The 24,038-nt window shown below is 34.2% G+C and overlaps 1 protein-coding gene across 1 annotated transcript; it reads left to right on the forward strand.

Moving 5' to 3' along the window:
• Positions 1-207: 207 nt before the first annotated feature.
• Positions 208-14,223, forward strand: LOC147392694 (uncharacterized). Its single transcript, XM_086455447.1, has 5 exons — positions 208-960; positions 2,893-2,929; positions 3,121-3,357; positions 3,456-3,503; positions 13,667-14,223. The coding sequence occupies exons 1-5, from the start codon at positions 662-664 to the stop codon at positions 13,925-13,927; spliced, it is 882 nt and encodes a 293-aa protein (XP_086311573.1). The 5' UTR covers positions 208-661; the 3' UTR covers positions 13,928-14,223.
• The last annotated feature ends 9,815 nt before the right edge of the window (positions 14,224-24,038 follow it).

Here is a 24,038-nt window from a genome sequence, read left to right on the forward strand (position 1 = left end):
CTCAATGTCACCCCATCCGGCAGTTTTGACCCAAAATAATTATGCCACGTGGCAAAAGAAACTCCAATTTTAATGCTCCTAATGCTTATTAGCCCATAATTAAGTAGGGGTAATTATGAAATTATTTCCACTAAAAAGGTCAATTTTAAGAACTCCAATATCTAAATATCTAAAGCAAGCAAACCAACCAACCGTCGTCGTTGTTCACAATATAGGCTGAGCAAACAAAGCAAAAAAAAAAAAATGAAGAATGAATGTCTGACTCTGACTCAAATCTGTAAAAAAAAAAATTTCTCTCTGTCTCTCACTCAATCTGATTTCCAGCAGCCTTTGACCGAATCTCAACCGTCCATCACCCTTCCCAAAGGACCCCCCCATCTCTTAAATTTCTGAAACTCTTTGTTTGTCCAGTAGTCCTTCCAGCTCACCCCACTTTGATCGGATCCATTTTCTGCCTCTCTTCTCTACCCATTTAATCTCCCATCTGTTGCCACTTGTATTTAATCAAAATCATAAAAAAAACCCACCTTTTTTAGTTAATTTTCTTTGGGCACTCGTTATTCTGTGTGTGTGTGTGTGTGTGTGTAGAAACAGAGGAGCTTCAGAGATCGATAATGGAGATGTAGTTGATGTTTTTGTTATTTTTTTTATTTTTGTTTTAATGGGCAATGTAACATCAAGTGTTGCTGCGAAATTCGCGTTTTTTCCACCAGACCCACCAACATATGATGTGTACAGAGAGGGAGATGGGAAGCTTTTGTTCTCTGGAGTCTCGGCAGATAAGAACGTTGATGTTCATTTGGTTGATACAAAGGGAGGAAACAAGATCGTTGCGACGTTTTGGAAACACCCACTTGGGAGATTTACTCTTTTATATTCTCATGGAAACGCTGCTGACTTGGGTCAGATGCAAGAGCTCTTTATTGAACTCAGAGCACACCTTCGCGTCAATATTATGAGGTATTTTTTTGTTAATTTTGATTTTTTTTTCCCTATTTTGTTGTTTTGGAATTTGGGTTTTGATTTGATGTTTATGTTCTGAGATGGGTTTTGGTTGTTCTGGTTCTGTTTTAATTTTTTGAGATCTTTATTGAGCTCAGAGCTCGCCTTCTTGTCAATATTATGAAGGTTTTTATTTATTTATTGGTTAATTTTGATTTTATTCTTCTTTTTGTTGCTTTGGAATCTGGGTTTTGTTTGATGTTTGTGCTCTAAGATGGGTTTTACTTGTTCTGGTTCTGTTTCAATTTTATAGCTCAGAGCACACCTTCGTGTCAATATTATGAGGTATTTTTTACTTAATTTAATTTTTTTTTCTTTCTTGTTTTCTTTTTTGTTGTTTTGAAATCTGGGTTTTGTTTTGATGTTTGTGTTCTAAGTTGGTTTGTTTGTTTTTTTTTTTTTTTAAAGGCTTGAGATCGGTTCTTGTATTTGTGAGGTTTGTTGTGTTTAATACCCATTTGATGATTTGTCTTTTTTTTTTTTTTTTTTCTGGTTGGTAAGCTGAGATGGAACCATTAACTATTGTTTGTTTGCTATGTGATGTATTAACCAATTTTGCTAGCAGAGCATAGCTTGGGTTTTGTTTATATTGCTTTTGTTTTTGCAAATTGGGACTTGTGATATTCATATAATATATTTTTTTGGGTGCAATTGTTAGCCATCCAAATATATTTATGTTTATACTGTGTGTTGCGGAAAAACTCCCTTAGATTGATAAATTACGAAGATTCAAAGCAGAGAAAACCAAACACGAGATTTGCGTGGTTCGGCAAGAGTGCCTACATCCATGACTGCGATAATTATTTTTTATTGATGGCAATTGCTAAAATACAATACTATTTTAGGGTTTCTGAACTTGGAATATGTATGGCATCCAAGTGCGAAACACGCATTTTCTAAAGACGAAAAGGCCCACACCAAAAAATAACTCAAGTTAGGGCCATAAACTAACATTGTGGGCCTAATAACCATTGATGTCACGTTGCGTTGGTTAAATTTGATGATGAATTCAGTTCAATTGAAAGCATAGTTGAATTTTATGTTTGATCCCAAATTATAGCCTTAGAGATATTGGAGATGATAGCAATAGGGTTTTTAAGGATGCTTATTGAGACAGCTGTGGATTTGTTGGTATAATGGGTTTAGAACCCATATCAACATTTGGAGTAATGGGTTTCATACCCATTCAAACCGGTTATGTGTGAAAAAATGAAATTGCGAAGAGACAATTACACACAAGGATTTACGTGGTTTGGTAGTGTGCCTACATCCACAGAATAAGAACGACCACAATTTTCTCATACGTTTTACAGCCCTAGATATCTTTATTTATAAAGCCGGGAGTTAATAAAATATGTAAATCTCCCCCAAATAAGAAACTCCCCAAAAATTGAGAATCCTTAAGGTCAATGGGACCCCGCCCCTGGAAATCTGCCTAGTGCAACAGAATACAAGACATCTCACAAACAACATTATGTTAGCTAATCTTTTTGTTGTTGTTGCTAAACCTTTTTTGAAGGTGTCAGCTTGCTAAGTTGGTAAAAGTTTGTGGCTGTTGATACCACAACCAAGGACCAACACTTCTTCGTCCACTAATTTCTAATCTCTAACCGTCCGTTTGCTTATCAAATAAATAAATAAATAAACTAAACCCATTTGGATTATGTCTAATCCATATATATGTTGTGTTGACAGGGTTAGTAATGGTAGGGATTTTTTTTTTTTCACATGTCCACTTTGTATCCCAATCTTGAATGACTTCTTACATTAATTTGAGGTTGATGTAATGACTTGACTATGTGTCCTTTGTGGGCTTTGGTATATGATGTAATTACTACCAAGAGGAAGCTCTTCTTTGTTATTGACGAATTATCTTCTGATTTATTGCAGTTATGATTATTCAGGATATGGAGCTTCCACCGGCAAAGTAAGCTATACTTATGACACATTTGATAATATGGTTCACTTGGATTTTGAAAATGTAGTTTGGGTGTGAAATTAATGTCCGTTGGAGTCCTTTTATAATTTAGAACAAAGGAAAAATTGAATGAAGAAAATAGTTTTTTTTCTCCCCTATCTTTATCTATTACTAAGTAGTTTTTGTGGTAATGATGATAGCCATCTGAGTTCAACACATACTATGACATAGAGGCGGTCTATAATTGCTTGAAAAGAGAGTATGGAATTAAACAGGAGGATGTAATTCTTTATGGGCAATCTGTTGGGAGTGGGCCCACGCTACATTTAGCTGCACGTCTACCACGGTTGAGAGCCGTTGTCCTTCATAGTGCAATCCTTTCAGGCATACGGGTGTTGTATCCTGTCAAGATGACATTCTGGTTCGACATTTTTAAAGTAAGTCTTGATGAAGTTTGTTTTTTTTTTTTTTTTTGCTTCCAATGCACACGTAAATACTTGATTATATGTTGAGGAAACCTATTCATTCTCTGCAGAACATTGACAAAATACGGCAAGTCAGCTGCACAGTTCTTGTTATACATGTAAGACTTCAATTTATTTTGGCTAATATGTGCATTTCTTTTAACATTTTTATTTTGTAGTACGGTTCTTTTAACATTTCTTTGGAAACCATAACACATATCATAGGTTATGAATAGACCTATGCTTGCTGTGAACCCATATTTGTAGTCTATCATTGTTTTTATTGTTGGACTGGTTTACCATCCTATGGTCAGTATTGTGTTTCTCATTTGTTGATAAAGTTTCAAAGTTATTGTAGATTTTGTAGTTCCGTCATTACATTCATTATTGAGAATCTTGAAGTATTTTAAATGTCATTTTCATAGTTAAATAAATACTTTGAAAGTGGCTGTTGTCAGCTTTACATTTTATTTTTTTTCCTTTTTTATTTCTTATTAGAAGATCTAGGAAAAGCTTTTTGATGGGATATATAATCAGTGGAAGCTAACTCAAATATTAGAATTTAAGATTTTTCTTTTAAAATCTCTAGAAATAATTAATTTATGATGTAATAAATTTCTCAAAGAGAAAAGAGAGAAAAAAAGAGGGTGTGTGTGTTGGGGGGGGGGGGGGGGGGGTAGTGTTATTGTGATAATTAAATTATTGGATAAATAGTGAGGGTTTGGGGAAGTATGTGGCAAAGGACAACCATGGTCACAAGTAGATCAATCTGTTATAAGTAGTAAAGAACATGAATTAGGATTGTGAGAAAGTATCTTAAAAGTAGCAGAACTATATAGAAACCCTCCACCAATAAAATTCCTTTCCGAGTCACTCTTTTGTTTTGTTCCTAAACCACATCTACCACTTGACCACAAGCTGTATCAGGGATGAGATCTTTGGGATACAAGTTCATATTTCTTTGAAGGTGGGCAAACATGTATTCCTTTCAGCTTCTTGCTTCAGAGACAAGGTAAAGTTGTTGTTGTTGCTTTAGAAACAAGTAAAGTTGTTGGCGTGCATCTAGCATTTATTAGCCATCTCATACCCATTTCTCCTCTAAATAGCTTCACGAATTCTTCTGAGTCTCATAGTTGTTTATCAATGTTATATATATATATATACTAGTGTTCGCCCGTATCCTCTTTGGGATTAAAGGGGTAAATAGGAAAGATAGTAAAATTGGAAGGATATTATTGAAAATGGGGGGAGAAGAAGAAAGACAATAAAATTTAAGGTGCATTATTGGAAAAAGGGGTAAAGTTGAAGTGATTTTCTTGGAAAGGGGGGAGAAGAGGAAAAACAATACAGTTGAGGGTATCCTTGCAAAGGGGAAGAAGAGAAAAAAAAGGTAATTCTCGAGATACATTCTTTGTGGGATATAAAGATTGAGACAAAGGAGTACGTTCCACCATTGTGTTTTATTATATACTAAAGTTTGCCAACGGCACGAGCATCCTCTTTGGTTTTAAGGAGGTAAAAGAGAAAATATAATCAAGTTGGAGGGGTATTATTGAAGGACATCCCCTTTGGCATTAAGGGGGTCAAAGAGAAAAGATAACAAAATTAGAGGGATATTATTGGAAAAGTGGGGAGAAGAGGAAAGACAAGATTGGAGGGGTATTGGAAAAAGGAAGAAGAGGAAAAGGCAATATGTAAAGTTGAAGGGGGTATTCTTGGAAAGGGGTAAAAGAGAATGATAATAAAGTTGAGCTTGAAAAGGGAGGAAGATCAATCAAGGTAAAGTCTTCCTCGAGATACTTTCTTTATGGGTTATAAGATTGAGACAAAGGAGTGCGTGCGTAAGTAAGTAACAAGTGCATTCCATATTCTAAGAATTTGACATGTTGGACACCATGTCATATGTTCAGATATATGGTTTACTAGATATGGTAGATTAGCGTATTCATGTGTTGAATGCATCCAATGCACTTTTTCAAACTGTTATTTATAGGGAGATGAGACAGGGTGTGGAGCATTTCAAGTACTAAGTTGTTGGAGCGTTTGTGGGCATTTGCATCCTTGTTTGTTCTGGGTTGATCATCTTGACCTTCTTTCTTTCTATATTATACACGTAACATCAACTGAAAATAATTAAAACATGGCTCTTAACTCTCAGCAATATGAAATAATTGACACAATGGAAGCAGAAGCTTGTGTCAATTTAGGAGAAAAGACAGGCAGTGTGTATCGTAAATAAGCTAACATCATATATCTTATTTAACTTATCTACATATTGTAGCAGTACAAACTAAAAATTTAAAGATACCTTTAGTAATATAAAAACTTAAAACATACTTGAGATTCATGCGTTCTAATCATGGTAATTATATCTAGGGTAAGATAGGGATGTTTTGATGTCTCATAGCTCGAGTGAGTGAGATTCTGATGTAGGGGCAAGAGCTTGTTTAAAAAACATTTTTCCATAGCTTTATCAGTTGGGTTACATCTGATTTAGATTTATTTGTGAAATAGAGTTTTTTTTTTTTTTTTGTCAAAATCAAAGCCTTGGGTCCTATATCCTGGTTTAATTATAGGCCAAAAAGTAGCTTGGGCGCCATTGCAATTGGGTTTTTTCTTGTCACATCTGACACCCATCTGGGAACTTTGGACTGCCAATCAAATAGATGACATCTCAAAATTTATGTGGAATGAATGGTATCAATCGTGTTTCATTCATCCAATGAAAATGTAAATTCCAATTTAAACTCAACTTGATTCCGTGCCTAAAATTTTTTCCATTCAAAACCAATGAAACAAAGATGGCTTAAAAATGAGTACTTCAAAATTATTTCAATCAATCTTATCCTTATGAAGTTCTAAGAACATCTGGTTTTTCGTAGGGTTGGGGTGTCTGACCGTAGGGACTAAATCCCATCCCAAAGGGTGTGGGGATCCCTGAAACTTCTTAAAATCTATAAATATTGATGTTTTTTTCTTGAATTTTATTTGCAAAAGCCATACTAGTTCTCCTTTGTCATTTCATTTAAATTTTATATTTTGATTCATAATTGTTGTATTAGAATTCCCAAGGATGTATTTCGGCTAAGAAATTCTTTGACCACAAAAGTTCTACTATGGTTATACCTGCCCATAGAATCATCCATCTTGTATGATTAAGGTTGTTTTTATTTTTTTGACATCATCATCATAATCATCATGAGCTTTATCTACCCCTTATCCCAATTGTTAAGGGTCGACAACTTGAATTCTATTTTGACACTCAAACTGCATCTTTTGCCATATCTTCAGCCAAGGCATAGAAAGTGTAGGAATGTTGTAAAGTTGTAAACTTGTTACAATGTTGTTAATGATGGTGAAGCTTCAAACTAGACAATTAAAGAGAAGGAACTATAAGGTTATTAGTGTCGATGAAGCTCTTGTTGAGAATTCACAACCAGTGGGTTCTAATAGGGATTTGTCAATGTAGGGTCTTAATAGTAGTTCACTAACACACATCCTTGGTATTTTTCCTCCACACTTGGGTGTGTCATACCCCAGTTAAGCCCCATGACCCTCTTACATTCATAGTATTCCCCCTCTCCAACAGATTGGTTTTTTGGAGTAGTTGGTTGGTTAACATGGTATTAGAGCACTAGGTTTGTATGGGTCACGGGTTTGATTCTTTCCACCCTTATGGGTGAGTGGTAAGTGTATATTTTCCTCCACTCTCGGGTGTGTCATACCCTAGTTTAGCCCTTTATATTCATAGTTCTCTCCCTCTCCAACAGATCGGTCTTTTGGAGTAGTTGGTTGGTTAACATGGTATTAGAGTGCTAGGTTCGTATAGGTCACGAGTTTGATTCTTTCCACCCTTATGGGTGAGGGGGGGAGTGTTGAGTCTATATTTTCTTCCACTCTCGAGTGTGTCATACCCCAGTTAAGCCCCGTGACCCTTTTGTATTCATAGTTCCTCCCCTCTCCAACATATTAGTCTTTTGGAGTAGTTGGTTGGTTAACAATCCTTTCTCCGACTCGTGAGGGACCTACTTGTGTCTTAGGGCATAACCGTGTTATGTTGGCTCTGTTATAGGGTTATGTTGTGATCACAGTAGTGTTATTTATTGTGAGGAACTTGTTTATTTTTGAATCATTTGCAGATCGTAAACCTCTTACTATAATTAATGTAAACTATGGACAAAACATAAACAATGTGAACTAATTTAGGATTCTAACAGTTATGTAGCATGTTTTTGTTTTTTTGATAAGTATAATCTATTGATAAAGGGGAAAAAGTACAAGGAGGCTGAGGAGGCCTCTCAAAGAGCAACATAAAAAAGAAAAAATAAATCTTCAAATGTTACAAAAAGAGTTCCATCTAAAAACAAAGCCATCAAAAGAAGTTCCCCCAAAGTCTATGTTCTGTTTGGACCAAAGATACAAATAGCCCAAGATCTCCAAAAAACTGTCGTGAGGGCTTCTCATCTTATTATTGAACACCCTGTTATTTCTCTCGTTCCACACCCCCCAAGCAATAGTCGAGGGAAGTATAGCCCAAAAGAATTTTTTTCTGGATGAGAAAGCATTGTTGGCCCATTCTTCTAATAATGAGCAGAACTTACAAGGAAAGACCCAATGAATACGGAAAAGATTAAGGAAAATTGACCAAATATTGTGGGAAAAGAAACAATGAATTAAAAGATGGTCTACAGTTTCTCCATCCCTCAAACAAAGGGGATAACAATTTGGTGTGATCCACCCCCGAACAATCAATTAATCCAACGTAAGAATCCTCCCAAGGGAAGCCAACCAAACAAAAAAAGAGATTTTAAAAGGAACTGACTTGGACCAAATGATTTGTCCGAAGACGGATCTCTCGGCAAGGGGGATAAAGCACTTGTAAAAGGAACTGACAGAGAATCTCGATTCCTTAGCCCTCGACCATTCCCACCTATCCTGTTCGCTTTCGTTGAGATGAGCTGAATGCAGGAAATCTAAGAAAGATGCCATCTCTATTAGCTCTCAATCATTAAAGTTTCTCCTGAACCCCAAATCCCAAGTAGAGTTGGAATCGATGCGAATCAAATACTGTTGTATTAACTGGTTCTTTTTCAAAGAACAGGCGTACAAGGACGGAAATTGAGCTGCTAGAGGCGAACTGCCGCACCAACTATCCTCCCAAAATCTCACCTTGTCCCCCTTCCCCACTTTAAATTTAATCCATTTTTCGGTGAATTGGGAGTGTGACTTCATGGAGGTTATGCTGGGATATTGTGAAATGTTTAGTCTATATCATTTGCAAGAACATAGATCATATTTGTGTGGGCATCAGGCGAATGCTAACAACCTTAAAATATCATTTTAAGATGAGCTAGATAGTGTTGGTGGTGGTTGGGAAATGCGTTAGTGTCCGGGAGGATGCATCAATATCATTGGTTTTTCTTATGGAGTTGAAGTCTATAAAAGTAGCGTCATGCTCGCGATTCATCGATAGGAAAGTGTTGACGGACCTTCCTCTAGGTGATGCCCCTTGGAACTCTTGCAAGTTTTTGGTTTTGGTTTTGGTTTTTTTTTTTTTAATTAATTAAAAACTCTTACAAGCTATAATCAAGAAAATCATATTAAATCAAAACTTGAAAGATCTATGGTTTTGGCTAAGTGGGAGGAACATATTTCCAATGTCATTTCAAGAATAGACTCCAATGCCAAAATCTGACCATAAACCTGCAATATTAAATGTTGGATGTATAAACTTGCTACAACCCCCCATCACCATTTAATTTAAATTTTTTGACCGGTCATTTAAGTTTTGAATTATGGAGTTGAAATTTACCAATTTCTTATATAAGGTGTTTTGGAAATTAGAAGTGAAGAAGAGTAACATTCTTGAAGAGATTGCATGTATTGATAAAGAAAGAGAGTTTGTCCAATTGATTGCGGATAGAGCTATAAGAATGGAAAAAAAAGAGTAATATTCGAAGATTGCTCTTTGGGTGGAGATAGGTTGGCATCATGATCTAGAGTTAGGTGGTTCATACAAATACAAACTTTTCCCATTGAATTGCCAATGTTTGAAGAACTGATAATAAAATTCTAAGACTTGAGGTAGATGGAGAAATTATTGAAGTGGAAGACAAGATTCTAAGATTCCAAAAGGTAATTTTCAATTTCTTTTTAATTTATGGTCTTTTAGCTGAAGTAGATGGTTGGATTTCCACTGAATATATTAATCTCTCCTAAAACAATACTAGCTCCAATCCCATCTTGATGTGAACTTGGGATTGTTAGGATAATGATCCAAAATCACTCTTTTCTTGTGGGCATTTTTGTCCTAATTAGTTGGGGGCATTTTGGTCTCTTGTATGTTTTCTCTTTATGGGGGCATTCTATGTTTATCTTCAGAGATGCTTTTTAGAGTTTTCTTAGAAGAGTTTCTAGAGTGAGATTGAGGTGGAACTAAGAACTAAGGGGTTGGGATTTTCTTTGTGCTCAAGATACATGGTTGGTATTAGAGCTTGAGGTATTTTTGAAAAGGTCTTTTAAAAGGCTCGTAGTGGTTTGAGGTAGAAAAGTTTGATTAGAAAAAAGATTTTGAAATTTAGAAGTTGAAGATGCATAATTTATTTGCTCAATCAAGGCAACACAGAGCTTTGAATGGGAAAAACAAGAAATTGAAATCGATGATCAATGATGATAGAGAGGATCTTGATTTGAAGGCACGAGCTAACATTCGCTTGTGCTTAGTGAATGAATTGTTATTCAACAATGTCGTAGAGAAGACGACAAAATACTTATGAACAAAATTAGAAAGCTTGTTCCAAACAAAGTCTTTCATCAATCAGATTTTCTTGAATAAAAATTGTACTCATTGAGAATGAAAGAAGGCACAAAGGTATCAGAGCATTTAAATGATTTCAACAACCTCATTTGACTCTTGAAAGTGTCGGGGTGAAGATGGAGGGGGAAGATAAGGCGGTTACATTGTTTTACACATCGTTGGAGTGGTATGATAACTTTGTAACTATATTGAGTTGTAGTAAAGAAGACTCTCGATTTGTGGTGCTCTTCTTGTCAATGAACTAAGGAAGAAGGTGTCTTTGGTTAGTTCAATCGATTCGAAAAGAGAGGCACTTGTGGTAAGAGGTAGATCGATTAAGCAAGGTAGTTCATAAAAAAACCATCCAAGGAACAAGTCAAAGTTTTGATCAAAGTTGAAATGGACAAATGAAAACAATACGTGTTGATTTTGTGGCAAGTCAGGCCATGTAAAGAAGAATTGTTGGAAGAGAAGGGAGTTGGGTTCATCCAAAGATTCTAGCTTGGGAAGTGAAAATAAAATAAAGCCAAAGATGAAGCTAATCAAGTTCAAGAATCTATTTTGAGTTAGAAGAAGAGGTGTTGATGGTGGTTAACAAACCCATGTTTCAACAAAATTGGATTCTTAATAGTGGTGCCACCCACCATATGTATTTATATTGATCTTAGTTTGACTCGTACAAGCCATGTGAATGAGGGTTGGTATCCATGGGGAACAATTCATCTAGTAAGGTGATTGGGATGGATTTGGTTCGTCTAAGGATGTTTGATGGACAATTAAAAGACTTGAAGATGTTAGGCATGTGTCGGATTTAAAGAAAATGTTGATTTCTCTCCCTGCTCTAGACTTGAATGGTTACAAATTTACCGGGCAAAGTGGAGTAACTAAAATTTCAAGAGGGGCTCTATTTGTAATAAAAGGTGTTCGAGTTGGAAACTTATGCAAGTTATTGGGAAGCATAATAATGAATGAGGAAGCAAATTCGGTAGTGGAAAATGAAGAACTTCTATTTCACCTATGACATCAAAAGTTAGCACATCTGAGTTGTAGGTATAGAGGTCTTGATAAATAAGAATTTTATTCCTTCACTAAAATTTGGAAGGTTTGAATTTTGTGAGCATTGTACCTATGGCAAACAACATAGACGGGGACATTCAAGGCCGAGATGCATACTTGAATATATCCATTTGGATGTTTAGGGTCCTTCACCAACTACCTCATATGGAGGTGCATGTTATTTTTATTTTTTTTCATTCATCAATGACTTTTCAAGAAGAGTATGGATCAAAATTCTCAAGTCCAAAAGTGATGTGTATAGTGCACATAAGCATTTCAAAGTAGAATTAGAAAAGTCTATGAGACATTGCATCAAGGTTTTTAGAACGAATAATGGGAGAGAGTTCACATTAAATGAGTTCAACACTACACAAATGTTGATACTCCTCAACAAAATGGTATCATCAAAAGCATGAATAGTACTTTGATGGAATGTTCACGATGTGTATTGAGCAATGCTGGTTTAGAAAAAGAGTTATGGGCGAAAGCGGTTAAATTGATTTGTTATCTCATTAATTGATCACCTTCAGTGGCATTGGGAAACAAAACTCTCAATGAAGTGGTATGAAATTCCCAGTGATTATATCTTTTGAATTTTTTTGGATGTGATGTTTATGCACTTATCCCAAGTTGTCAAAGGAACAAGTTAGGATAAATGCTATCACCTTCGTTTACGATGCATCGAGAGAATCTTTTTTGCTACAATTCAACGTAGTTATAAGGTTATCATAACACTCCAGCAACATGCAAAACAATGTAACCGTTTTATCCTTATCGTCAACCTTCACCTCAATGTTTCAAGTGACAAATGAAGTTGTTGAATCCATTCAAATGTTCTGAAACCTTTCTCCCTTCTTTCATTCTCAATTAGTACAATTTTCTTTTCAAGAAAAATCAATTGGTAAGAGACTTCGTTTGGTATAAGTTTTCTAATTTTTTTCCTATAAGTCTTTTGTTGTCTTTTTCTCAACAATGTCGAATAACTATTCATTCCTTAAGTACAAACAAATGGTAGTTCGTGCTTTCAAATCTTCAACGGTCATCAATTTAAATTGTTTTTCCCATTCAAAGCCATATCTTTTCCATATTGCACTAACAAAGCATGCATCTTCAATTTCCAAATTTCAAAATCCATTTTCCCATCAAACTTCTCCGCCTCAAACCGACTATTAGTCATTTAAAAAAAAACCTTCTTTCAAATACCTTGAGCTCTGATACCAACGATGTATCTTGAGCACAAAGAAAACCTCAACCCCTTATTCCCTAGTTCCACCTTACTCTCACTCTAGAAACCCTCAAGAAAAGAATGATTTTGGATCACTATCCCAACAGGGAAAAATTCTCATAATGCAACCATGGAGAAAATGTCATTATGGAGCATTATAACATTGTGATGATGACACTTTTTTTTTTTTTTTTTTTTTTTTTGAGGACTCTTAATGGAAGTGGTTCTGCTGAGATTTGTGATTATCCTTTAAGGGACTGCTTCATTTTACAGTGATTATTTACTAAAACATAATACATCCATATCCAAATGTAACTCTCATCAAATCATACAAAAGAAACATCACTCTTCCAAAAGAAATAGAGTAATCTGGCTTTGAGAAGGAAGTTAGCATATCCTGTCTCGAAGTAACATTGAAGGTTTCGATTTGTTGACATGATGTCAATACTTCCTTGGATTCTCCTATTCTAATTCAATCTAAAAAATAATGCAATGTTTTACTAGTTAATAAGGTTGTATGGTTGTTATCATGGGCTACTCAGGCCTTGTTAGTCATTTTTGGTGCATCATTACATAGTGGGTGAGTTTTATGAGCTTATGTGTGAGTTATCTCCTTGTATATGTTGCAATTTTATTGGGGATAAGGTTTTGATGATGGTGATTGTGAAGTAGGGAAGGAGTATAGAGGACCTATCGACGTAAAAGATCAGAAGTTTGATATAAAGTTGGCATATTTTTTACGTGGTATAAATCTAACTTAAGGGGATTGTTTGGGTATGACATGGCTCCCCCCCCCCCCCCGTCACGTGTTGTTCTGTCTTGTTTGTTGACTCGTGTTTGTATGTGTAAAATTCCCTTTTTCCATCTTGGGCATCCTTGCATCAAAACACCCTTAAATCTCTTAGAGAAATGTGGAATAATTGATTTCAACCATTCAAGTTGCCATTAGAAAAACCTCAGAATACATGGGTTTTGTGAATATTTCAGATTGTCTTGAAATGCTCAATTTTCACTTTTTTATTTTTATTTTTTTATATACATTATTATTGTAGTTGTTCAACATTTGTCAACATGTTGAGCTTTATAGTTATTTGTTGTTTCTCTTTGTTTTGGCTTGAGCCCATTTAAAGTGTGTCGAAGCTATCATACATCAGCAAATTTTTGTTGCTTGTGATGGTGCTTAGATGTTAATGGTTTCTTTGCAGGGAACAAACGACGATATTGTTGACTGGTCCCACGGCAAACGCTTATGGGAACTATCAAAAGAAAAATACGAACCCCTATGGGTCAAAGGTGGTGGGCATTGTAACCTCGAAACTTATCCTGAATACATCAAGCACTTACGCAAGTTTGTAAACGCAATGGAGAAACTTTCTCTCGTAAAACAAACAAAGCAAGCAGTTCCTCCAAATCCAACCATTACCGAAACAAAACATAACAAGTGCTTGAGATTTGGCAAGAGATAACTTGTGTGCTTTCTTGGTATATTCTCTCTGCAAGGTAAGCTTGCTTTCTTCACAAATCTAGTGTTGGACAGCCAAGCTTCTTTGGCTGTGTTGTTCAAGAAAACCAATAGGAATCATACGTAGATGTTTGATCAACAGCGGGTTCAAGGGCTCAATAGGCAACTCATACGATATCTTTATTGTGCTTGTGGAGAAATGTTTTATGCTAAGATCCAAAGCTTTTGTTCTTAGTCTAGATTTGTTGTATAACTTGTCACACTATGTAAAGACTTCGAAATTAAAATCATTTTGGATTACTTTGTCTGCTTCGCCCAATTTTCACACACAGATTTTTTTTAATGTTGTTCTGCGACATTGTTATGTTTGAGCGATTTTTGTGTGTCCAGGAACTCAAATTTTTTTCTTTTGGTTAAGTAGAATTTTTTTTAGGTGTATTTAATAAGATTCTTGAGACCTCAACATCTCACCCCATGAATAGCTTAGAGAACTGCTATTGGCACCCCCAACTTTTGCTTATTACACCCCAATTAAAAATTTTAAAAAATAAGTCAATGGTTAGGAAAATAAAAATTGGGTTGCCACTAGAAACACTCTTTATCTCTTATTTAGATTTCACTTTGTTAGATTTAGGATTTTATATGAGCTTAATCCTAATTGTAAATAACTGTTGAAGTTGTTTAAATTTATTATAATGCTTTGTAATGTCGAAGTATTAATTTGAACCAAAGTTTGGTTATGTTTGAAGGGTGTACTTTGATCTTTTATTAGGATGTGATAAATAACATAAAATAATTGGGGTGTAATAAGTAAAACTTGGGGTGCCAATAGCAGCTCTCATGAATGAAGGAGGCTTGCAAGTATAAAAATAGAGGAATTTAGTAGTTTTTTACTAGAAATAGTATTTATATAGTTCTTTGACAAGGACCTTGTTGAAAAAATTGCCCCAATTTTGTTATTTAATTTGCTTCTGATTAGTAGAATATATTTATTTGAAAGGGACCATTTTTATTATTTAAGTTCAATTATCAACAATGAAATATAGAACTAACTTTGGATGTATAAACCAGAAAATGATTTGGAGTTTTACCAATTAATTATTATTATTTTTGCAACATAGTCTATATATCACTAATGATTTTCCAACACCCTGTCAGGCCTATGCTCTCTCACTAAATTGTAAATCATTTGCCTTGGGATACTTAAAATCATAAATCTTTTTTTATGTATCTCGAGACAAATGATCTATGGTTTTGTGATGAGGGTGTCAGATTATCATGACTTTATATATATATTGGTAAGGGTGATTTAGATATACAACTCTACATTTTGGTGAATATTTGGAATACCCATGTTTTGAAATTGAAGACATCCCCTTGGCCTTGGTCTTCTTTGATAACTAATAAAATTACTTGAATGCCCTCATCTTCAATCCCTTATTAAAATCCCTTGAATTTTTTTTTTCTCAAAATCAGTGTCCCCAATGTTAAGATTTTGTTTATTTCAACATTTAAAACACAAGGCAAGATAGAATTTTTGAAAAAGTAGAAAATTGATAAAATTTCAAATAGAGAATTTGATGGTTTTGTAGAAAGGGTTAAGCAAGGTTGAAAATGATAGATTGAAAATTAGGTTGTATAGATTAAAAATAATTCGGTTGAAAAACTTAAAAGACAACAATACTTTAGGAGAAAAATCAAGGGTATTTTTTTTCCCGGTTAGAGATTGAAGATGAGGGTATCATTTAGATGATTTGTGATAATTTGATGCCCTCATCACAGAACCGTGAATCATTTGCATCGGGATGCACAAGAAAAAGATGTATAATTTTGCGTATCCAGAGGCAAATGATCTACAATTCTATGATGAGGGGAAGGGAGGGGTTATATGTCAGAAAATCATTATTTTATTTAGATTATTTTTAATTACTCTATAAGAGAAGACTGAGGTCAAAGGACATGTCATTAGTTCGAAAACACGAGGGTATGTCTAAATAATCTTACTGACATTTACGAAATAACATGTTGATGTAAAAACGACGAGGTGCCCATTGGAGAAATGAGTTGGATTCCATGAATCACAAAAAAACTAGAAAACCACATATCACTAGGATAAATCCTGATCATTAATTTTTATATTTTAGTGGTCAGGATTTTGTGTGAGAAATTAGAAAGTCTTGATGAGATATAAAATGAAAGTCAATCGAGATTATTTGAAAATCTACAAATAAGATTAATAGTAAAGTAAGAGCTTACACATGATGCATGTTCTTATCAATCTGAATCGTCTATCTTCTGTGGGCCTAACTGTTAAACCATGGATGTACTGTATATTCTTCTAGAAGGTCAATAATGATAAAGGTTCATGTTTTCTATTAAAAAAGTTAAAAACACAACTCATTAGATGGTTAAGATTGATCAAGCTGACTCTACCTAAGGCCCATTTATTGGATTGTTAAAAGATGGATCACAATCCACTACTATATTGGGTCCCACATATATAACTCTCTCTCTCTACCAGCTTTGATAATCCTCACATGCTTAGCAAAATTAATATTAGAAATATTATATTGGTTGATAGTATGTGTCAACTAGAACCATAGGAATCAAGTTGTCCAAGCTTTCAATATTTAAATAGAGAATTATATTGTCACACCAAAATTTTCCATCAGACACCAAGTAAGGATCTATGCGTGCGTACACACACATAAACCTCGAGAACAACAACCTTGGATTTCTTCCTCTTTCATTCTCTCATTCCCATAAGCGAGTTCTTATGAGCGTGATTTTTTTAATCACTAAATAGAAACCCATGTCAATGAGGTTATTTGGAAAGAAAGAAGAAATCACAAGTTATTATGGGTTGTTTTGAAATTGATTGTGCTTTTTCTAGTAATCTTGTATCTATCCTCTTTTAAGGCAAAAAAAGGTTTGTTCTACTTGAGGTTGTAATTGGTTTGGGTCTGTTTTATCCCTGTCAACCTTTTAAAAAGAAAAAGAAGAAATCACAATAAATGTGGTCGTTAATAAAGTTAAATTTTATACACAACTCAAACACCACGGTTAATTTCATTGTTTAGTGTGTGTGCATGGTTCCCATGCATTATGTGCCACATCTGATCAAATTGACAGTTGACAAGTTTTCAGAAGGCAACGTGGACACGCCCATGTGATATCTAGATGACACAACCACCTCAAACAAATGTGAAAAGAGATGTAGATGTAAGGACCTCAGACCGCCAATGAATTGAGTTACAAATCCTAGTGACAATCATCTTACAAAAAGGTATGTCGGGAGGCCAAACATTTAATGTTCCCAACACTTGATCAACCATTTGCCTATAACCCCACCTCCCCTCACATTAGAGGCGAAGGAGACATTCGTTGGACTATTAGATCCTCAAAACACTCTCCAAATAAAGACCAAAACCCTAATTTTGATGTAACAGTTACCGATTAATCACCCACTTGATTTAGATGACAATCAGAGTCACTTGTAAATTAATTACATATACAAATCTTATCCATCTATTTTTTAGAATCACTTTGTATCCTTAATCATCCCATTGTGTTATAAGAAAAAAAAAAGAAGTTGATGGGATGACATAAACCATCTTAAAATAACGGAAAGGAAGCTTACAAGAAGCCAACCTATTTGTTTTATATTTTGAGAGTGTATGTCCTTGTGGGCGACAGCATTAGGTAGACTTGAAAACACACATTAGTAAGTGATGTACACGTCTCATCCCACATTACTTTAATTCACACCAAAGGGATGTCGTTTGTGTCACTTTTAAAAGCAAGGAATCTTAGATCTTACACCCAAAATGAATCTTATTTTTATATATGAAATAGTTGAAAATATCAAACAACAAATCAACTATCAGTGTAAGAGAATAATGTGAAAGCCAATGAAAGGTTTTGAAGTTCAATGGGTAGTCAACTAATGATGCCTTGAAGGATCATGAGATCATTGGGTCTTGTTTGCATCTATATTGTGGGAAATGGGTTATTTTAAAATTTAAAAATTGTTTGATTTTAATGTAGAAATGTGTAATGGGGGAATATGGCATTAAATGGAGTGGGTCAGATCCAATACATAAAAATCATATTTGATTTATGGTTTGGAACATATTCAATCAACGCGACGATGATGATTGTGATTATATATTAAAATATACATTACATATAACATGGATGAAATACTATTGATACTCGGATTTGGTGCTGTTATAAATTTGATTTTGATCGATCGATTTCACGATTACTAGAGATTATGAAGCTATCAATCAAATAAATTTATATCATACCTACATGTTTTGATTTCAAAGACATTATTTATGGTAGATGACGACGTTGAGACGGATGAGGGTTTTAAGAGAGCAAGAAGAAGATCCAAAATTACATGGCATGAGATAAGAAGAGCATATAATAATACACTTTCACTTATATAAGCCATGGATTTAGACATAATAAGTGAAGGAATAGAATTTGTCAATCCAACTCCAAGTTTTTTTTTTATCCTTTTGAAAATTGGCTTTTATTATGACGATGAAGATGATCATTAAATCAAAGAAATTTGAATCCATTGATGTTGTATTAATTCCATTTGACATGATGGACACACATGTTGTGGAAAAGCTCCTTAGATCGTTCAAAACTGATAAACTACGAAGATTCAAACAGATAAAAAAAAAAGATATTTATGTGGTTCGACAAAATTATCTACATTCACGGCAGGAGATAATAATTCTTTATTGATAAAATACAATACAAATTTTAGGATTTCTGAACTTGAAATATAAATGACATCCTATAGAGCAAAATATGTATTTTTTAAAGATGAAAATACCTTTAAAAGTTGTACATATGCCTAAAAAAAGTCAATTATAGGTCTACAGGGGCTCAACATACGCCAAAAAAAAAAAAAAAACTCAAGTTAGGGCCCCAAGTAGAGTCAAGTGGTGGCATCCACGTCAATCATTCGCTATTTAAACATCACTATAAAGCTTTATGATGAGATTAAAGAGGGATTATTAACCTTACCTTTTTATGGGATATTTTGATTGAGAGATGATTATGAGTAGTACATCCACTATTAGACTTTGTTTTAAAAACTCTCTATCAACTTTGAGAGATAAAAGTAGCTTTACCCATTGATGTAGAATGGGAGATCACATCATCTAATCATCTCTAATATCTCAACCGCTACAAATTCTATAATTTTAAATTCTTATCCACATGGCTGTTGTTCCTCACTACCAATGGAGTTCCCCAAGCACAAAGAAGTGGGCATTCAAGTTGAATGTGATTTGCTAGCTCTCTATTCTAAATCAATTAGGGTTATTATCTCTCTTTCACCACCAACTTCTAAACCAAAAAAAAAAAGGTGAGTTGTTTTGTTGCCATTACTCTATGAAAACATGTCCCTTCTCTCTCTCTCTCTCTCTCTCTCTCTCTCTCTTTAAATACACCTCCATGGTTTGATGAACATTTGAGATACCCCTATATTTTCAAACTGTTGACATGCCCCACTTTACTTCGGTCTTCTCTTATATATTAATGTTAAATGACCTAAATACTCTCATTTTCAAATTCTAGTAAAAAAAAAAAAAACTCTTAATTCCAATCCCCCTCCCAACATGAAAAAAGGTCATATTCGACAATCCAAGAACGTCAAATTTGATAAAATCGATGGATTAAGATGTCAAATTTTTTGTTTTGACGGGCCGAAACCATCATATTAATGGAGGATAAGAGAAATTCAACGGTTCTAAGTTGTTGAATCAGGGAACATCAATTTTTTTTTTGTCATGAGCCATCGAAATTCGATTTCTAAAATTCGTGGGCCTTGACACGCTAAATTTTCCTTACTTAGTGCCCCTCCCCCCCCCCCCCCTCCCCCTCCCCCTCCCCCTCCCCGTGGTAAAAAAGAAAAAAATCCTATCTTGTCTTGGTGATTTTAAAGTTTTTCTCTTTTTTTTTTTTTTCTCAAAGGCAAGATAGGATTTATATATATACTTTTTGTGATGTGGGTTTCGAACATGTGAACCCAACTAGTAAGAACAAGGCAATTGGTCTCTTAGAGCAACAGATCTCGTCCAAATCCCTCAAGGTACATGCAACATTACCCCCACCAACCACATATACAAGGTAAGCAAGGATAAATCTTTATGAGTGACTAATAGGGACTCTTGAACTCAAGACCTCTCCCTTTTTAGAGGAATGCCTTAACCATTACACCCAAAGTTTTAAAGTTGAAGCAGATATAATTTTAAGATCGAAGATAGTTATACAAAATTTTACTCAAAATATTAAAGATAATTGATTTTGAAAAAAAAAAAATCAAGGTATTTTTTTATACAAGTTGACGATGAGGATAACTGCACCATTCTTATTAGTCTATAAGAAAAGATCGACGTCAAAAGGACATGTCAATAGTTTGAAAATATGGTGAGTATCTCAAAATTCAGCAATATGGGGGAGGGCATCTCTAAATTTTTATTTTTTTATTTTTTATTATTTATTTTTATAGGCTTAGGTTGTAAGTTGTAACCATGGTAAAGAAATTATTTTCTACTAACACATAATTGGAGAAATTATTGTTGTCAAAATAAGAGTTTGTTACACCAACACTATAAAGTAAAGAGAAATGGATGTTTTTGTGGGTCCCTTTGGTTTTTTTCAATGGAAATAATTACAAATGAGGTGGGTCCCTTGTTGGGTCTTTGGATAGAGACCATCAGTGATTGATTGATACCTCATGCAAATACAACAAATTTGGCAATATAAGGTACCACTCAGCCTTCCAAGTTAATTATTTTGTAAGGTAATTATGGTATGGGCATGTGACCCTTATAGTGAGGACCCTTTTGTCCCAATTATTAGGCTAAAGGGTACTCATCTTTTGCCCTTCCCTTTGCCTTTCACTCAGTAAATTTATTTATCGAGTCAACCCATTATTTTTAGGGTTTGGATAAGTTGGATCATGAAAAATATGAAATCCTGATCATTGAAACATGAAATCTAACTATGATGTATTCTTTATTAGAGTTGTATTTCATATCTTGATGGTCGAGATTTCATTTTTTTCATGACTTACTAGATCTTGACCCAATGTTCTACAAATCATTATAAAATATAAGTTTCCTATTACTTAGTTAATTATTAGAAAATCTTTGCAAATGTTTGTTTGTGCCCTCATGGAAGTTTGGAACTTTGTTGTTCGAAGAATTCAACAAAAGATCGTAAAATTTTACTTGTGAAAATAAATTGAATAAAAACGCATGTGCCAAGACAAAATATTCAAACAGGTCACACCAAAAAGATCTTCCGAGACAAAAATCATCATAATCAACCAAGAACACTCTCTAAGTCAAAATCACTGTAATTGGACAGCTTTTTGATCACATTGATCTTTGACCTAAAATCCCTAAGTAGGACCCATTAACAATGGCCCCAATATTATGATTTTAGAATTTGGTACATGGTCTCGATATATCGAGTTGATTAGCTCGAGTTATCTCATTTTGACTAAGTCAAATTATTAAAATTGATTTAAAATGATTTGTTAATATATATTTTCATATTTAAATAATTATATTTTTCTCATTACAAGATATATTAATAGATGCTCAATCACAAAATTTTATTTCTATAAATAATAAATAAAACAGTCAATTATTTTATATTAAAAACATAAAACAAAATTAATTCAGTCAAAAATTTTTAGAATTCGATCGATATTTCTAAAATGAATAATGATTTTCTAACGCCTCCATCACAAAACTGTAGATCATTTGTCTCGAGATACATAGAATCATAGATCTTTTCTTGTGTATCCCGAGGCAAATGATCTATGGTTCTGTGATGGGGGCGTAGGTTAGATCATTTAGTATCTGACTCGAATGGCTTTGAGATCAAAATGATTTGTCGAGTCATCTCGATCCCTATTGAGTATTTAAACCATTTTTTGGGAGGGATACATACATGTATGTAGATACCAAACGGGGCATAGAATGAATAATAAATCATCCGATCCGATACAAAACCGAAACATATCGGTGTGAGACACGATACTGTCTAATTACATAAAAAATTAAAAGTTTATTTTTTTTATAAATATTCTAAAAGGCTTAAAAGATGGAAATAAAAAAGCCCAAAAGGACCTAAAAAGGGAAAATTCAGAAAGGGCAGAGAGAAAGTAAAATAACTGCACCACAGCCGGGAACCACGCGCAGGCGTGTCTGCATCCCGTCCTCGTCGACAGAGCCACTCCTTGTGGTCCCCACCACACGATAAAGACGTCTTTATCAAAAATAAAAAATAAAAAATTAATAAGGACAACTCTATTATGTGTCACGTGTAACTGGCCTTATTCAAAAAATTTCAAATCATACTCATTAGTGAATCAATGGTTAGAAATCAATCATTCATAAAAAATAGTTCAATCAAATGGCTATAAGTCATCAATTCAAGCGTAATTAATGGATCAGGCCGGATCGGATCAGGATCTATCTTAGACCGACCCATTGAAATCGAATCGAACACATTTATCAATGGTTAAGGTTTAACGACTTTGAACCCAAGTCGTGATATCAACACTCCACAAACTTTTTCATGGTATCGGGTTTTTATCAGTATCTTACTTTGATCAGATAACAATCAAATTCGATCGAATATAATTTCATGGTGTATATCCTATCAAATCGAGTCATGATTGATCCAAACTAGATCAGAAAGATTATCAAATCTGATCGTTCTCATATGGATCTTTATTGGAGCCCAAATCTTCAATCCAAATTCAAAGTTATTAAATTGGATTGGATCTTGAGGACTGATCCATAATCCAAATCATAACGTATGTGGGCCTAAAAACACCACGTGTCAATTAATAAGGTCTTGATCACAATGTTTAATATCAAATACAAATGCACCCGATCCTGTGCGGCTATGTTCATGGATAGGTCCTTACGACTGCGTGCTACTTAAAAAGCTGCATTTCTTTATGGTTCGCTTCTCATAACTCAGCCAATGAGATGATGAAACGTGGCATTAATTCATAAATATTTTTATAATTGTAAAAATATACCTTCAAAGTTTGATTAATTACGATCTGACCATTGAATTATTGTCAAATTGTCAATAATCCTTCTATTTTGCCTTCTCGCTCCTATAATTGAGACCGTAGAATGCTTCGCTGGATGCACTAATTGGTTTAGGAGAAGTGATAATTAGGTTATTATTAGTCTTAAAACCTAATTAATTGAAAGATTCTCTATAGATTTTCATTTAATTTTTACAGATAATTATCCCCATGTGACCCTCATGAGCTGGATTTTTCTAATAATTTTAGCTATGGTTGTTAATGGATCGGATTCGAAATGGTTGATCCCAAACCGATCCGATAAGTAATAAAGGATCATTAATAGACCCCAAATCATTAACCCCGAGACCCAAACGAATCATACGAGAATATGCTTGATCCAAAATCAATTCGATAAATTATCCAAGTCTTAAGTCATTGAATTGAAATAAATTAAATTTCAAGTCTAATGGCACACAAATTAAAAAAAAAATTGGATTTTATGAACAACATGTAACTAAGATTTAGTTTTATGTCTAAATTGAATGAATAAGAACCCTACAAGGGTAGGTATTGAGTTCGAGTCACTCCCTTACAGGTCACTCTTGGGGATTTATCCCAAAAATTATACAATACGTATAGAGGGAGGGGGTCTGACATGCCCGAGGATTAGGTCGGATTTTCTTTCAGATAACTAAGTTTCAAAATAAAAAAATGAAACTCAAACCATGGTCAACAATTATTTGGTCCTGGTCAATTCCAATAAATTTGGAAATTTTTTGAATAGAGGGCAAGTTGAAAAAGAGCAATTTTTTTTTTTTTTTTTTTGCAAAAATATCAAAATAAATTTGAAAAAATTTCAACCCTACGCCCTTATCTCAAAGCAGTAGATCATTTACCTTGGGATACACAAGAATTAGATTTATAATTTTACATATCCCGAGATAAATGATCTACGGTAGACTATCTAAATGTTCTGATTATAAATTGTAATATCATTAGTCTTACCTCTGGGATTTCTCTAAGTTAT

The sequence above is a fragment of the Akebia trifoliata genome, chromosome 10 (assembly GCF_017979445.1).
Source record: "Akebia trifoliata isolate Shusen 1 chromosome 10, ASM1797944v1, whole genome shotgun sequence".
In the NCBI taxonomy this organism is placed as follows: domain Eukaryota; kingdom Viridiplantae; phylum Streptophyta; class Magnoliopsida; order Ranunculales; family Lardizabalaceae; genus Akebia; species Akebia trifoliata.

What these genes read in the sequence shown, in the direction of transcription:
- LOC147392694 (XM_086455447.1), top strand. Translation starts at nt 662, where the DNA reads ATGGGCAATGTAACATCAAGTGTTGCTGCGAAATTCGCGTTTTTTCCA. An exon ending in TCTGGTTCGACATTTTTAAA is followed by an intron (nt 3,358 to 3,455) that starts GTAAGTCTTGAT and finishes CATTCTCTGCAG; the next exon opens with AACATTGACAAAATACGGCA. An exon ending in GCACAGTTCTTGTTATACAT is followed by an intron (nt 3,504 to 13,666) that starts GTAAGACTTCAA and finishes GTTTCTTTGCAG; the next exon opens with GGAACAAACGACGATATTGT.